Source organism: Strix aluco, chromosome 3, assembly GCF_031877795.1.
Source record: "Strix aluco isolate bStrAlu1 chromosome 3, bStrAlu1.hap1, whole genome shotgun sequence".
Classification (NCBI taxonomy): domain Eukaryota; kingdom Metazoa; phylum Chordata; class Aves; order Strigiformes; family Strigidae; genus Strix; species Strix aluco.
The window spans coordinates 122399049-122414645 of NC_133933.1; the positions used below are offsets into that span (position 1 = coordinate 122399049).

The 15597-nt window shown below is 42.0% G+C and overlaps 1 protein-coding gene across 1 annotated transcript in view; it reads right to left on the bottom strand.

Moving 5' to 3' along the window:
- HS1BP3 (HCLS1 binding protein 3) overlaps positions 1 to 15597 on the bottom strand; it is a 57060-nt gene that overhangs the window by 2329 nt on the left and 39134 nt on the right. Inside the window, exons 5-6 of the mRNA XM_074820132.1 lie at positions 10194 to 10345; positions 9558 to 9693 (exon numbers count right to left, since the gene is read on the bottom strand). Coding sequence (XP_074676233.1) covers positions 9558 to 9693; positions 10194 to 10345 — 288 coding nt within the window. The remainder of the gene's footprint in view (positions 1 to 9557; positions 9694 to 10193; positions 10346 to 15597) is intronic.

Below are 15597 nucleotides of genomic sequence, written 5' to 3' on the forward strand. Positions count from 1 at the left end.
AAATACCTGAAACAGATAAGGATGTTTTCTACCTGCACTGTTTGACCTTATCAAGAGACAGCACGATGTGCATGCCCAACTCTGTTCCCATAGGAGCTGTTAAAGATTTTGAGAGCCCTTATAACAGATTGTCTTGTGACTCCAAGAGGTGCCTGCTTTTGGAAAGTGAGTATGTATGTGCAGGAAAGGGAAAGAAGGTTGTGACACGTCACACCTCTAAAAGATATAGCAGAGATGGCAAAGTAAAAATTAGCATAGCTAGAGAAGTCTTTACAGGCCACAGTAATCTCTGCTCTGAATCAAAAAAAGCCTTGTTTTGGTCCTCTGAGCACAGTGGTCAAACAAAATACCATAAGGAGTAAAGACAGTTAATTTCCCGAAGGCTTGGTTGATAATTAATTGTTAAGCAGTCAAAACCCAACCAGCAATCCATGCAGATAATCAGTTGTGAAATGACCAGCTACAAGAGCAAAGCCCCTGATAAAATGCATGCCTCATATATGCTTACAAAATATATGACTTGCAAAAGGCTCCACCTCTAGCTGTAGTGTACAAAATCAAGAAAGATAAAGTATGAGTGCAAGCAAAAACTTTTACATGGGGAACCAGGAGCCAGAGATCAAGAGGAACAGTAGGTTTGTAGTATGTGGGTATCTCCTTGCCAGAGCCCAGCTCTAGTGTGATATACTTACTCTATGACAGTAGCGTCTTAGGCAGCAAAACAATTTACCTGTTTAATTGTTTACAAGCACTGTTACAAAAACTGTTTTTACCAAACTTCAGTTACCAGCTGAGCCCATTAGACTGTAACAGTGGCAGCAGTAAAACTCCCTCTGCCTCAGCCAAAGGGTAGCCTGACAGGGAAGCTACAAATGAACTAGGAGACGAAATTAAGGTGCAGGATCTATCCCAAACGGACTGGAATTTTCTTTGGTGCTAAGATTCCCTTCAAATAGTTTTACTTAGTTCACTCTTAGAGGACTTGTGAAGATAAGAAAGGCTGGTCAGGTGATTCTTAAACAAAAAAGGAGTTGGCAGTACATATGCAGCCCATCCTCCCTCTGTCTCTGCTAGAGCACGACATCAAGAGGTGGCACAGTCCCTCCATCCAGGAGGATGGGATGGATGCTCTCTGTTGGTCCCAGCACCCAACACTGTCTCGTGGCAAACAGCAAGGAGCAAATGGAGACATGACTAAGGGAACAGAAAACAGCTGTTACTCTCTGGGAGCATTCTCTGAAGCTTCTCATTTGAGCCCCTGGTGACTGGAAGGGGTTTGTTGGAGCAGCTCTGCAGCAGCTCCAGTCACTGGAACAGGATACCACACAGGGAGTCTAAGAAAGGTGCCTTTTTAGTTTCTTCTTCTACAAGCCCCATAGGTAGACAGTCCCTGGAGCATGAATGAGTCTCACCTTGAGTCTCACCTCACTTCATGTCAGGTATTTTCTCGTCCTTCCACTCATTTGTCTTTTGTAATTCATATCTTCCTCACTGCCAGACAATGAGGCCTTCTTGGGGGGGGGGGTTAACCAGACCCCTGCAAAGCCACTGGGGTAACTTCTGTTGTCTAAATGGTACTGTGATTTCTCCCTTTCTTCTCTTTGTTCACCAGCAGCCTTAGGAGAAGTACCGTAAATGCCTCTACCACACTGCAGAACAACTGGTGAGGCCTTCTGCAGACAGTTAAAGTAGGCAGTTGAAGCAAAGCTAAGCTCTTCCATAATTTGGGAAGCAACAGGTCAGGGTAACTGGCCAGAACCATAGGGAACATGATCAACGGAAGAATCAACATCTCTGAGATGCTTTATTACTCCATCCCTAGTACACATTGTTTGAATGTTAAAACTACAGGATGCTCCAGCACCCTCTGCTAAGGATCCCACTACTATTAAGAAAAACTGCATGATTTCAAGGTTTTTTTTTTTTATGTTTGCCCTCATTAAAAGCTGTGAGGAACTGTACTGCCCAGGCTGAGACAAACTACACTCATCATGAATTGGCCATAAAGTGAACAAGGATTAGCCTGAATTTTCTGCTGTATAGATGGTCGGAACCCTTTAAGATAAAATCACTCTTGAAGTCAGATCTTTTTGTGACTCCCAAAGGGAATCTAAAATGGACCAGTTTTAACCAAGGCTAATCTTGTAAAATCAATTGCCTAAACACTGATATCTAAAACTAGGAAATACCTAAACAGACCAACTGGTGCACAGAGGAGGGCCACTGTCCCAGAGCTCTGCACCTTGAACTCTACCTTGTGGACTTGTATTCCAGCAGGCAGATCCTCAAATTTCATCCCCCAAGTAATTCTGGAGATTATATTCTCTTCTATTTGATAAGATTTCTCATGTCTTTTAGTTTCCATGATTCCCTGTGGGTGACATATTCCACCTAACTTACAAAACACCTTGTCAGTATATTTCTTCTTCCTGAATTCGTCATCTACATATAAGAAATTAATTTAATTTAAGCCCAAGCATTTTTGTTTGCTGCAAACTGATATCCAAGAGATATCACACCTGTGATCATATTGCCAAGACATATTTTTTTTCTCTTTGCTGTGTAATAAACAAAACATGTTAGGGCTGGTATTTTTGAAGCCTAGCTTTAGCTGATCTGATGACTCCCTTCTTGGCATGAACAAATACTGAATGAATCAGTGTCCTTGTCATAAAATTTTGGTCATAAATAACAGAAACCTTAATAACCAGATGAACAATACATATACATACAGATCATATGGAGGAAGCATGATTTTGAACTAGGTGCACTGCCTGAGAACTAGGTGCACTACCCAGAAGGGGCAGCAGTAAATACAGCTCTTTAACCTGATCAGATGGTACAGCTCCCTGAATTCTCTACTCCTGTGTGGCTCTGTGTTAATTTCTGTGCTAACCACAGCAACAAAACCACTCAGCATATAAAATACCCCCAAATGATGCAGTTCAGTAGGTTGTGGGGTTTTTTTTGGAGAGGGGTGGGGTGGGGTTTTTTGGTAGTGTGCTTTTAGGCCAAAAATTCTGCAGGAGATGATTTTTCAAAGTCTGGAAGCTGATCATGTAAATCTCCTTCTTTTGTCCTGGACTTTCAAGACCTTGGTTAGACAGAAGTCTTTTACAGAGAACACAGCAGATAATATGTGGTCTTTGTCTCAAAACCTGCTTTTCAGTGCTGCAGTGCTAGGCAAACTGTTTGATCCACTGCTGTTTGATCATGTGAGACACAGCTGTCTTTGGAAAACTAAAGAGGTAAAATGCAAAACGCCTCAGGCAGAGATAGAAACAAGGACTTCTATTTCTTGAGAAGCAAATGAATTGTTACAGTGCATAACTACCACCATATTTAACTCCAGGCCAGGAGGAGGAGGAAGAAAAAAATCAAGCAACTATTCTGAAATAACAAGATTAAAGGAAGAACCTTCCAACGCCCATCTTTTATAGACAATCAGGCACAGAATCCATGTAATTAATCATTCTCTAATTAGTCTCTTTTTCTGTAATGGAAAAGCAGCACCACATTGTTTAAAATTCCTGCCATACTGTTGTGGTGATTCACAGACTCCATTGGTGGAAATTCTCTTTGTTTCCAGACACAGAAAGCAATCAAAACCCTTACTGAAGAAAGGCTGTCACAAAGCCCTATGATACGACTGCTGGCATGTGGACTTCAAGAGAGTAAATGAGTTCTGACTTGGAGACAGACACAGCTGCCATCAGAACATCAACATTTTAGATGCCACTTCTCTGAGGGCTGTCCTGTCTATCTGGACAAGATCTTTGGGACGGGAATGATTATGTGCATGTACAGCATCTAGCATGATGGGGACAGTGACCTCTGCTTGCTGGGGATGCTCTAATGAGCAGAATCAGTAGTGAAACCAAGAGACAAAGACTCCCATAATTTGCTAAAGTATCCAAAAAGATCATGCTTGAAGCTAGATCATGCAACTCAACAGCGGTTCTTGCAGAATAGACTTTTATCTTTCCCTATCTTATTATCAGTGTCTTTATTTTGTCTGGTGTTAATTCCAAGTATGAGAGATACCTTAGTGAAGCCTTGGGGAGAGGTGTAGCATCACATATATGACTTAGGAAAAGACTTGTTTCCAAAAATACGCAGGAGGCTTAGAAGTATCTGTTGACGATCATTTCTGCTATGGTCAGTAGAGACAGTGTGATGTCTAACAGGCTGGAGTTAACCACAGGAGTGCAAAGCACAGGGTACTGTGTAGGAGGTACCTCCCCTCCTGCTCCTGCTTTCCCCTGCAATCCATTACAGGTAAATTCATACTGGTACTTTAACCAGTGCCAGGAAGTATGTTTGGACACTGTAACGTGAGAGTCTGTACTGTTGCAATGCTAGAAGAACCACTGGCATGGCTTTGGTCTGGGACAGATTAGCCCTCCTCCAAAAAATTCCCAGGCACAACTCAGAGCTGGCATGTGACAGGGACCATTCCCAGCAGACAGCTGCATACAGTGATCTTCTTCTGCAGCTGGAGAGAGTCTAATAGCGTGGATGCAGGCTGGTGGTGCTGTCTGGCTGAGGGCCAAAGAATAGGCCACCAAAAACTGGTAGGAAAAGAAGAATGTATTTGTTTACTGAAAACTACTGCAGCCAAAGCAAGGTTCTCTCCCTGCAGTCAGGTCACAGCAAGCAAGGGAAAGTGCCCTCGAGTGGTCAGGAAATTTCTGACTCAGTTATTGCAACCTCCTCCACCACCTGCCCAAACAACCCTCTGCTCAAATGATCTAGATTTAAACCCTCTGGAGTTTCTTAAAGCTCTTCTCCCAACTGCTGCTCTCATATCCTCAGGACAGCAAGAAAGCATTTCTCACCACGTGGTGCTGGAGATGGTGTCCTATATGACCCCTGGCTAGTCTGAAGATGTAAGTGTTGCTGTATGAATTCAGCATCTGTTAATGGCATGCTGAATGAAGAACATACAAACTTTTTCTGCTTCAAGGGTGGCAACAGTTCCTTGGCAAACCTGAAGCTAACAAACCTGCTCAAGAAGCTGTATGGACTGAACGGTGTTTAGAAATGGCCTCTGTTAGGATGTGGTTTCACAAACAGCTTCCGCCTCTAACAATATAATGCTCTTGAAAGGGTCATCACTTCCATCACTGATGGCACAGCTCACAGCTGTAAAAACAGATCAACCTGTAAATACAGACAAAATTTGTCTTTCAAGGGCACAGGCAGGATGATGCAGCTGTAGCACAAAGGTAAGAGCTAGTTTGTCCCTTTCAACAACCAGCAGTCTTATATCAGCGTAATCCTAAGAGAGAATATACCAGGTCTGCCATCACAGGGCAGCAAAACTGGGATCCTGCTGCTGACACTTCTCAGCACTGGAAAAAGACAAATGTTATGCTGACAGCTGCTTCCTTCCAGTTCAACTCCCTATTCATTATCAAAGGTGAAGTTAATTAAATCTCCCCTAAAAAGCTGCTCAGACCACTGTGATAATTATTTCAGGCTAGGATGTGTGATAATTTATGTAATTCTGTGGGCCCACTGAGCTGCTGCAACATTCACAGTACCAATTCTAGCACTGGTTTTCCACAAAAACCTGATCCATCACACCAGGCAGGCATGATTTAGATTAATGAGGTAGAAGAGGTCGACTGCAGTCCTGCTGCATGAAAACTTAATTTGCACATCTGTGGCCACTGGGTGGATGGAGATGAGAAAATAAGATGGCATGAGAATCCATGATGGGAGAGTTTGCAGGATACCGATTTCTGCAGCAGCTGATTTCTGTCTCTAGTTTAAATGGAAATCAGACCTGAGGAGGAGCTTTGAGAGTGGAGGTAAATGGCTGAATGCATCCAGAAGGAATCATTATATGGTATGACATGACCCAGGAAAATGACAGGAGAAAAGAGAAACATGGTCCTAAATCCATCCTCAAGGATAATTCTTTTAACATCTGGGAAAGGGTTGATCAGCTACCCTTTCATCTCACTGCAGCTGGTCACCTTGCACCTTGAAAGAGTCAAAGCAATGGGACCCAGGACTTCTTAGAAGAGCCTGGGTTCATCTGCATCCCTGTGGTGAAGAGACAAGCCAAAAAGTCTTGGTTACCTATCCCTCCCTTTCTCAAAGCACATCCCCTGAAGGAAGAGTATGACGTGCTCCTTTTTTCTTGAAGGCAACATGATAGGACTTGACCTTGCTGGTTCCTACCACAGCAATTTATCTGTTTTCCACAAGTTCTGGAAGAAGATGCAAGACGGTGCTCTACAGCACCTCACTGATATATTATGGCAGACCTGGTGGTAGGAAAGAGTGCCTGCATCTACAATGCCAGTGGGAAGAGTGAGGTAGCTCACCTAGTTTCTCCATAACCATCGCTTAATATTTGTTGGTAGGCTAAGAAATTAGTAACCAGTAAAAGGCTGGTCAATGGACAGAAAGAGGGAAGATATTTGTTTGAATGGACATGGGTATTTTGCAATAAAAAAAAAAATCTTTCATTACACTTAAATTGGTTCTTCTCAAAGCTCAACACTTGTTAATGTAAAGTAGATGATTCTATTTAAAATAGTAATTCTCATTTCATTTGGGCAGGTATCCACAGAGAGCACAGTCTTCAGTTTGTGATGAGAACGTTTATCATATTCTCTTCTCCCTCATGTTGTGACAAGCACAGCCCACGCACATTTTGCAGACTCATTTGTCTCTGTATCAGTCTCTTCCTCAAGAGTTACAAGTCACTGCTGGGGATTTACTGCTGTGCTCACAGTGCTGTGGTGCTACTGCTACTACACTCACTCAGGTACTATAAAGATCACAAAGGACTTGGTTGCTCCTGGGTTCTGCTCTGAACATCATCTTTCTCCCATCTCCCCTTTGGAAGAAGAAGGTTCTGCCTTCCTCTGCCTTAGGCAGTGCTCTCCTATCTTCCAGTAAGTCAGACACTTCTCGGATCTACCAGATGCATGTGAGCAGACCATGTGGTACATGAAAATGTACACTACGTAGGTCAGGAGCTACTACATCTGCATTATTCAGCTAATCCATCTGTGCACAGTGAACACGTCTAGGTTTCTGGACCTAACACACACCTGCTGGTGCATCATAGCTCAGGCCAGTCTTAGATCTTGACAAATTATGTCCAGGCAAATTTTCTGTATGGTATAACAAGAGTATGTGCAACAGACCAAGATGTTTGCCAGTTTTCCTCTAGTAGCTTAGTCAGCTCTAGCCCACTAAAGGAATGGGTTGTCACAGCTCCTACTCTGATCTGAGGGCTGGAGAGTTCCCTTTGGGTAAGGAGAGGGATTGTCAACATCTACAGAGCAAAGGCAGGATTTATTCTTAGGCCTCAAAATATGCTCCAGCCCCATGCCAGAGAAATTGCAGGGTTCAGCTCATGTTCAATGTTTCCTCTTACCACAAAGGGTCACTGCCTGGAAAAGAGACTGTGGCACTGCCCTCCAAGAACCAGTAACACCAGTCTGGTGGCAAAGGAAGGTGGGAGATGATTCAAATGCTGCTTCTACATTTATGAGATCTGACAGTTCTGCTAAGGCTTCCAGCTGAACAGAAAACAAAGTGCATTGAGCATAATCACTTAAGAAAGTCCAGCTACAGGATTTCAGGTGACTGCAATGAATCTACATAGAGGTGAGGTGAAGTATTCTACTAGGTTAAAACAGCGCTGCCACTCCTCTTCCCCCCCTTTACCAGCTTCTCCTTTATCCCAATTGCCTTGCATTCAGTCCACCAGCTCTCTATGATGTGCAGATAACAATGTGAACTACATTTATCACGGGGACTTCAGAGGGTGTTAGGCACCTGAACAGGTCAACAGATCCTGGCCTATCTGCCTATACCTCTTGCACAGCCAGGAGTTGCCTCTGGATTCCCATAGCAACTTTCCCACTGGAGCACTGGCATGATTTTCTGCTTCATGAAGTGTATTCATTTCCAACTGGATCTTGACTTGTCAAGTACTGAAAGTGCTGAGACAATTCAAGAATAAATGAAAACTACTGGAATTTAGAAGAAAAGGAATCTTTTTCCAGGGGTTTCTATAACCATCTGGGTGTGCTGCTAACACAGATGACCCCAAACTGATCTAAAGCATGGTCTATTGATCTCGGAACAGATTTCGGAGACCTTTCCCTGCTACAGAGGAAGAGAAAACATATAATCCAAAGGACATTAGTGTGACAGATAGAGAAGCTCTCTCAACTAGTGGATAATAACGCAAGGATTGCATTGAAACAGGCACTTCTAGCCATTTGAACAATCTGGATCAAGCGCTGTATGCTGAGATTGATAGCAGAGGAGAAAGCAAACACGAAAATATTGCAATCACATACGTGTTTGCTCCCACTATACCACAGCACTACATCAGGTCATGTCCTGCCCCATCACCTTCTACAAAGTTCAGGTGGGCTGTCAGAACATAATGTGAGATGGCACCCAACCCAACTTGACCTTTGTTTAAATGAAGTAAGGTATTACTGCCAAGACAGCTAGCACTTTTGCATGCATAGAAAACAATACCTGCAAAACTACCTGCTTCAGGAGAGGTTTGAAACCACACACAGATTCTCTCTCCTGGGTTTAGTACCTGCTGCAGAAATCATAAATCCTAACAGGAGCTGGCTGGCAAGAATTAGCACTGGAAGCAAGTTGGCCTCATCATTCAGATGCCAGTCTGAGATCCAGAAGGCATGAATTTGACTCTTTACTGCAGCACAGATTCCCTGGTGATGCTGGTCTCTAAGCACTGGCTCCCTGCTTGAGCTCTTGAGGATTTTAGGTGCAGGAAAACTAGCCTTGTGAGAGAGATGTCAGGGATAAAACACATTATGTGATGATACGTTCCAGCTCTACACTATCAAGGGGGCAGGTAAGTGTAAGAGCAAGTATATTATTCCCTCCTGTAACTCTAAGGTCTGGCCCTCCTTTTCCACTGGTTTAAAACTTAAATACAGGGTGATAGAGATTTTAATGAGAGTCCTTTACACCTGTGGAGGTGTGCAAAGGATTCCTCCAGGAAGTGTGCATGAGATCTGTGAGTCACCAGCAGAAAATCATTCCTCTTGTGCCAAGAGACCCTGATTTCAGCTCATTGAAAGCTGAATTCCTCTTTGTTTCTGGGATTTGTTTCTCACTTTTCATAATGGAGGTCAGCTCTCACCCCCTGTGGATGGCTTGCAAAAAGCAGAAGTGTCATGTTAGAAATCAAAGACTAGATGGCATGCCTTGGGTCTTCAAGACCCTTTCTTTGGAGTCACAGAGTAATACCTTGCACCCTACCTTTCTCAAAGGGTCTTCCTAATTTCCTTTTGAATGTGTTTGATTTCCAAGCTCCATGATACAGATCTTACCTTTTACTTGTAAGTAAATACAATTATCAGCACTTAACATGCCATAGTCATCAAAAACTAAGACCAAGGTCAAAAGATTACACAAGTATTGATTCACAGTTAGCATTCAAAGTATTTAAGCTTTGCCCTCAAATTCATCTCTTCTGAGGTCTAAATAACTCCTCAGATCACCTTCATCCTACACAACAGATATGAGATGTGTACCTCAGCAGTTCCTCAGTGTCCTCCTCAGGACCTGTGTTGAGCACATACTCCCTGTTCTTACAGGCAGCTGGCAGCAGTAGGGAGTCACCCAGTCTTACCACACCACCAAGGTCTGGATCTTCAAATAATTTCAGATCTAGAAAGGGGAACCAGAAAATGCTGTTGTTAAATCATGCTACATAACACAACACTTGCATTAACACTAGCTAGTAAATCTGGCCACTGGGCTGAAAAAAAAGATCATGTATACAATTCTGGTTTTACAAGGGCTTCCAACCCACAAAGTGCAGTGATACACTGCACTCTCAGGACTTGGTAAATCTGCTTTCCTCCTGCACTCAAAAGTAGGTCACATTACTCTTGTTAGTGTGGCATGAATGACTGTGGGACAGTCAGCTCCCACAGACCCGTAATATCCCAGTCTAAACTCTCAACAGTGAACAGCTATGGGAACTATAGTTTTATTTATTCTTTCTGAAGGATTCTAGATGATTCTGCCCCAGCTGAAGATTTGCCTTAACATTCCAAAGTCATTATTTAGCCTGTATACCCTGTATCACTACATTTTAAGAGCTCAGTTATACATATGCTTTAGATAAAACAATCAGTGTACATAAAAATGTAGAACAGATTTACTCTCTTTCATCTTCTTCCTGGGACCAATTGATGAGAAATCTTTTTCTGGGCCAAACAGTCCTTCATCTGGATCTACTTCCTCCTCAAAAATGGTTAATTTGGGCTTCTCTTCCTTGGTTGGAGGAGCAGATGCCTTCTTTGTTTTTTTAGTTCTAAGACATAAGAGACAAGAAAGTCAGCTGCAATTCTTCATTTAACAAGAAAGATTTATGGCTAGAAACTCTCATAAGCTGAAAATAGATGGAGGCTTGAAAAGGATTAGAGAAAGGTATATAGTCATCTGTTAGTCACTGGCAGGAAGAGGATATTGAGCTGGAGGGACTGTTGGTCTGACATACTCTACCTGTACTCATGTTTTGTATTCTTAAGAACTATCAAGGAACCCAATGGGAACTGGAAGAGCAGGGCTAACAATGCTGCACTGTGTGAACTACCACTCGATCACATTTGTTTTAAGCAGTTTTACTCTCCCACACAGAAAGCTTAACGTAAGAAAGACAAACAGTTTCAGCAACACTGTCATAGACAGAGAGAAAAGGGATGGCTTGAAAAACAAAGTGCAGGTTGGACCATTGCACTAATCCCTTTGGACAGGTTTTTAAAAACCTCTTTGGCTGCATTTCCTTGCCAGTGCCTGCTGTTGTTTTTGACTGCTGCATACTCCTTTCCAAAAAGGTATTAGACGCTCCCCTCATCCTTCCCAGGGGAGACATGATATGAAGACTACATCACCTTTAAGTTGAAGCAAGCATGGACTGGAAGATACTTGGTTGGACAGACTGCTATTTGCAGAATTTACAAATGTCACTCAGTACTTTCTTGAACCAAGGACAGGATTAACTTCCTCTAAATTTAGTCTTCTAAAATTTGACAGTGAGACAAAGTTAATTTTTAGGCTTCTTCTCTACTCAGTGGACAATTAATCCCATCTATTTTGAACACTGATATTTGGATGCAATAAGTCTCTGAAGATCTCTTCCTCTCCCCACTGGCTGGAGAAGGAAGCTAAAAACTAGGTTGGATTAGAGGCCTCATTTGCACATGGCTTAAACAAGGAGAGCTGAATCGCCTTCCAAGAACAGAACAAAAAGCATGTGCCTCTTGCTTTCATACCTAGGAGTCACGTTCCACTAGCTGAAGCTACAAGGCAGCTTTCACAGTAGGGCAGCTTGAGTTATGAGGCAAACCATATGGCATAAAAAAGAAAATTTAGAGAACAGGGCAAAAATCTTTGCATGAAAAGTCCAATTCAAACTAAGCTGAAAGAGGACAGCATGTCTTTCCTAAGAAATTGCCGTATTTCAGAGATCCTTACTCTTAGCAGTCATGGCCTCACAATTTCTAAGGTAGCCCCCTTGAGTGCCTCTTACAACAGAAGATCTGATCTTCCTCTTCACAGAGAGCAGATCAGGTTTCAGCCTAGAGCAAATCCAATTATCAGCACTTAACATGCCATAGTCATCAAAAACTAAGACCAAGGTCAAAAGATTACACATACATTCCAACTACATTAAGGAGTCTTGTAAAATCCTCTTCCGATTACAGCTGCACACAAAAGAACGGAGTCCAGTTACTTCCAGTTATTTTCACGAGTTTATTATCACCAAAATAGAAGTCACAGATGATATTACCTTGCGACCACCACTTTGTCTCTTAGCACTGGGGAATGCTGCACTTTAGAGGCCTAAGAGCAGAACTTAAATACGGCCTTTCTTGGAAATATACCCTATTCAATATACTAAAGGTATCTGCAGTTGTCAGCGACTAATTTGCTGAACTATTTATGATACAAACTTTCTTTTTAAAGCTGGAGAAACTTCCATGGCTTCCTTTTTTTTTGCATTTATATTCATTATGAGTATGCCTCAAGTGACTGCTGAATTTGAGCTACTTTTTGAAAGGTCAGCTCCAAGGAACTGCCTCAAAGTGAAGCATTTGTAAAAGAGCCTTCTTCCAAAACCTGACAAAAATCTACAGTTGTAATATGTACAAGCCAGACATCTTTCACCCAGGATTTCTACATAAACTCAAATTCATTGCTTTATTAACTGTGGTAAGAAATCTATCACTCAAATGAACCTAAGTATTAAAGAAAAAGGTAAAAAATGAGAGCTATTACATTTAACAACAAAATCAGAAGAACAGTAAGACTGAGTCAGAGCTGACAAATTGATTAAAAATAGAATTAGTATACACAAAGAAATCCCATCTACTGGGGAAGGAGCAACCTTTATTTGAATAATTCATGCCTTGCAAAGTATTTGAGAAGTGAATGACAATATAGATGAGGGTTTGCCAACCTACAGAAGTCCAAAAGTCTTTGACAAGCGCTAGGGATATGGTGTAGTTGGGAACTGTCAATGTTAGGTTGATGGTTGGACTGGATGATCTTCAAGATCTTTTCCAACCTAGACGAATTAAAAAAAAAAAAAAAAAAAAGAAAAAAGATTCCTTGTCCACCCAGAGAGTTACAACAGCTCTCCTGATGCCTAAAAGCTTGTTATGCCACAGGTAATTATATACATGAGCCAATATATTTCCAAACAACAGGTCTCGACCCCAGCAAAGTTAACAAGGAGTTTACTAATAGTTAGCTACAGTATTTGCAGCAAAGAGAACCAGAAAGGTGGGAAATGCCGAAGAAAGGGAAGAGAACCATAAAGAGTGTCATAAAGAACAGCATGTAAAACAAAATTAACTGAACTGAAAAGTCTTGGTATAACCCTCTGTTTAGTCTGGCCACCACACCAGCCCACTTACACTGGCTCGCTTTCTGTTTTGCCAAGGGACTCCACTGGTAGTTGCAGGGCACAGGGCCAACCCCACAGGGCTTGACTGCTACCAGTAGGAACATGAGGAAGTTGTTTTTCTGCCTTCAAGTTGTTTCCCCTCACCACCCTTCTAAGGAAGCCACAGTTGGACTGCCAAGTAATTCCAGCATATCCATACAGGGACTATGCTGGGGTCAGTCTCTAACTGGGAAACAGGATTCCCACGGTTCTGTATTTAGCTGTGCCAGTCCAGGCTGTGCACTGCTGAGCAGAGGTTAAGAGATGAGAAAGGGTGTGTAAGAAGTTTTGAAGTCTGAGGTTCTGGTTTCACAACCAGCTTCAGCTGGCCTGAGTGTGTGTCTGCCTGCCCACTCATCCCCATTCTGTGTATTTCTGCTACCTCCCCACAAGCAGGGGACCAAGGACTGAGCTGGAACAGAGTTGATTGTGAAGCCACATGCTGGTAGACATGCAGAGGAGAAGCTGCAAGGATAGTTAAATCGATGATCGTGATGTGCCAGTGTGCAGTAAACTGGTGCAGGTATGCAGAGGCTTTCGGAAGACAGAAATAAAGGAACATGTAGTCTCCCGAAGTGTTACTGCATTCAAACCCTGCACTTCATTAGCACCTTCTTCATACATCACACTCACAACCTTGGCATCTGACATTCTGAATCTACCTGCATCCAGCTGGCAGAAGATGACCTGTGTCATTGCTATTTCTTTGTCACTGAAACAAGTGAACCTTGGAACATCACTCTAGTGAATTTTAAAAATCTTAACAAAAATGAAACCAGCCCTAAAGATGATGTATCCTTTGTTCAGCTGAATCTACTCACCCAGTTGAACTCACTACTATACATGAAGCACTGTGAGAATGACTCACATAACACTACCATCTTCTGCTCTGAGTCCAAAAGGAGCCAGCTTGCCTCATAAGTGACTATAGATAAAGACTAGCCTCCTAACTGGCATGGCCCAAAACTGGATGATCAAAAATTAGGGTATATGAATCCATCTAGTCAGGCTGCTGGCACACTTGAAAATCCAGATGAGACTCCTGGCTCCCAAATGATTCTCAAATCACCCATAAAAATGTCAACAAAACTCTGTATGCAGAAGACACTCATTTTCAAACCTAAGCCACTTTGTGAGTGCAGTTCTCATGTTACTGTTTACAGACACAATTTAGGTCACTTGTTTGGCAGCCTCCATGTCTCACTGGCACATCAATAATGCAGAAAAGCTTTCTGGTCAGCTGTAGAAAACAGCGACAAAGGATGACTAAGACACTCCAAAGTCAGAAGATTTCCAGATCTGTATGTGTGACAGCTGTATTATTTTGAAATATTGGATGTCCAGACCTAATGCTTGGGGACACAGCTTAAATCAAAGGGCATGTCTGTTGTGCTCAATGCAGGCAGGAGTCCCTAACTCATGCTCATTACTGGGTTAAAATGGTGAGTGTAATTATTCAGAGTAAGTGTGTGTCATTATTCAGAATAAGTGTAATGTCAGCACACAGACAAAAATTTTCAGAATTTATTATTCTGAAAATATGACCATCTCTTTTTTACAGAAATGAGATTATGCTCCAGGAAAGGAATGTTACAGTAATATTAAAAAAGGCTTATTCAGACTATACATATTCATATTTTAGGTATCCATGGGATCTTACAAGGAAAGAGCTCACTAATATAAATGGACACCCCAACTCCCACAAATCTACGTTGAAGCTTGAACAAAAGAACTACTGCTAAAATAGCAGCAATATTAGCACATCTTCTTGAAAACCATTTCTGAAAAACAAAGAACCTATACACTAGTTCATGCAGAAAACAAAATGTCATCTGCTGCTTTCTTTTCATTCAACAGTGCTCATTTTCCAAAGCCTCCTGATAATAACAGACAGGACAAAAGGGGTCATTCTCATCCACTTTGGGCAAGGGATGCCAAATAGAAATTCTAAGCCCGTCAGCTCAACACAGCCTGACTGCTAAGCATTAAGCAACTGTGACAAGTGCTGGCCGCAGGGATATTTTACCTCACACAGGAATCTTTTTCTTGTGGACATCACAGTAACTTACAGCGTTTTAAAAGGCCCTGGCATGTCCCAAAATGAGATAATGCATAATAGATGGAATAAATCTATTAGCAATCATTTGGAAGAAGAGCATTCAATTGCAAGCAAAATTTCTCCTGCTGCAGCCCCCAGATTAGGACAGCCTTGGACTACTGTTCCAGCAGAGCAACAGATGGAAAGAAAGCCTGAAGGAATAGATTTTCAAGAGTTCAGCTCCCATCTAGGGACCTGCTTTTGTGAAGAGATTTTTCTGAAGGGCTCAGCACTCAGGAGTACCTGTTCTTCCTAAAAGAAGACAAGCTGTTTTTATAATCTGTCTTTGAACTTTCTGATTATACCCTTTTTCAATATAATTTGAAAACAGGTGACAAGACCACAGATGGACAACTTTTGTTTTGTATACAGCTCATTAGCAATATTCGTAATACAGAAACCTTTCCTAAAATGTTTTCAACTAAATAACTAATAAAGCACACGGGCACTCATATGCCTGACAAGGAAACAAGGGTTACAGAGAAGATTGCAAAGAAAGAAAATTAACATAAAGGAA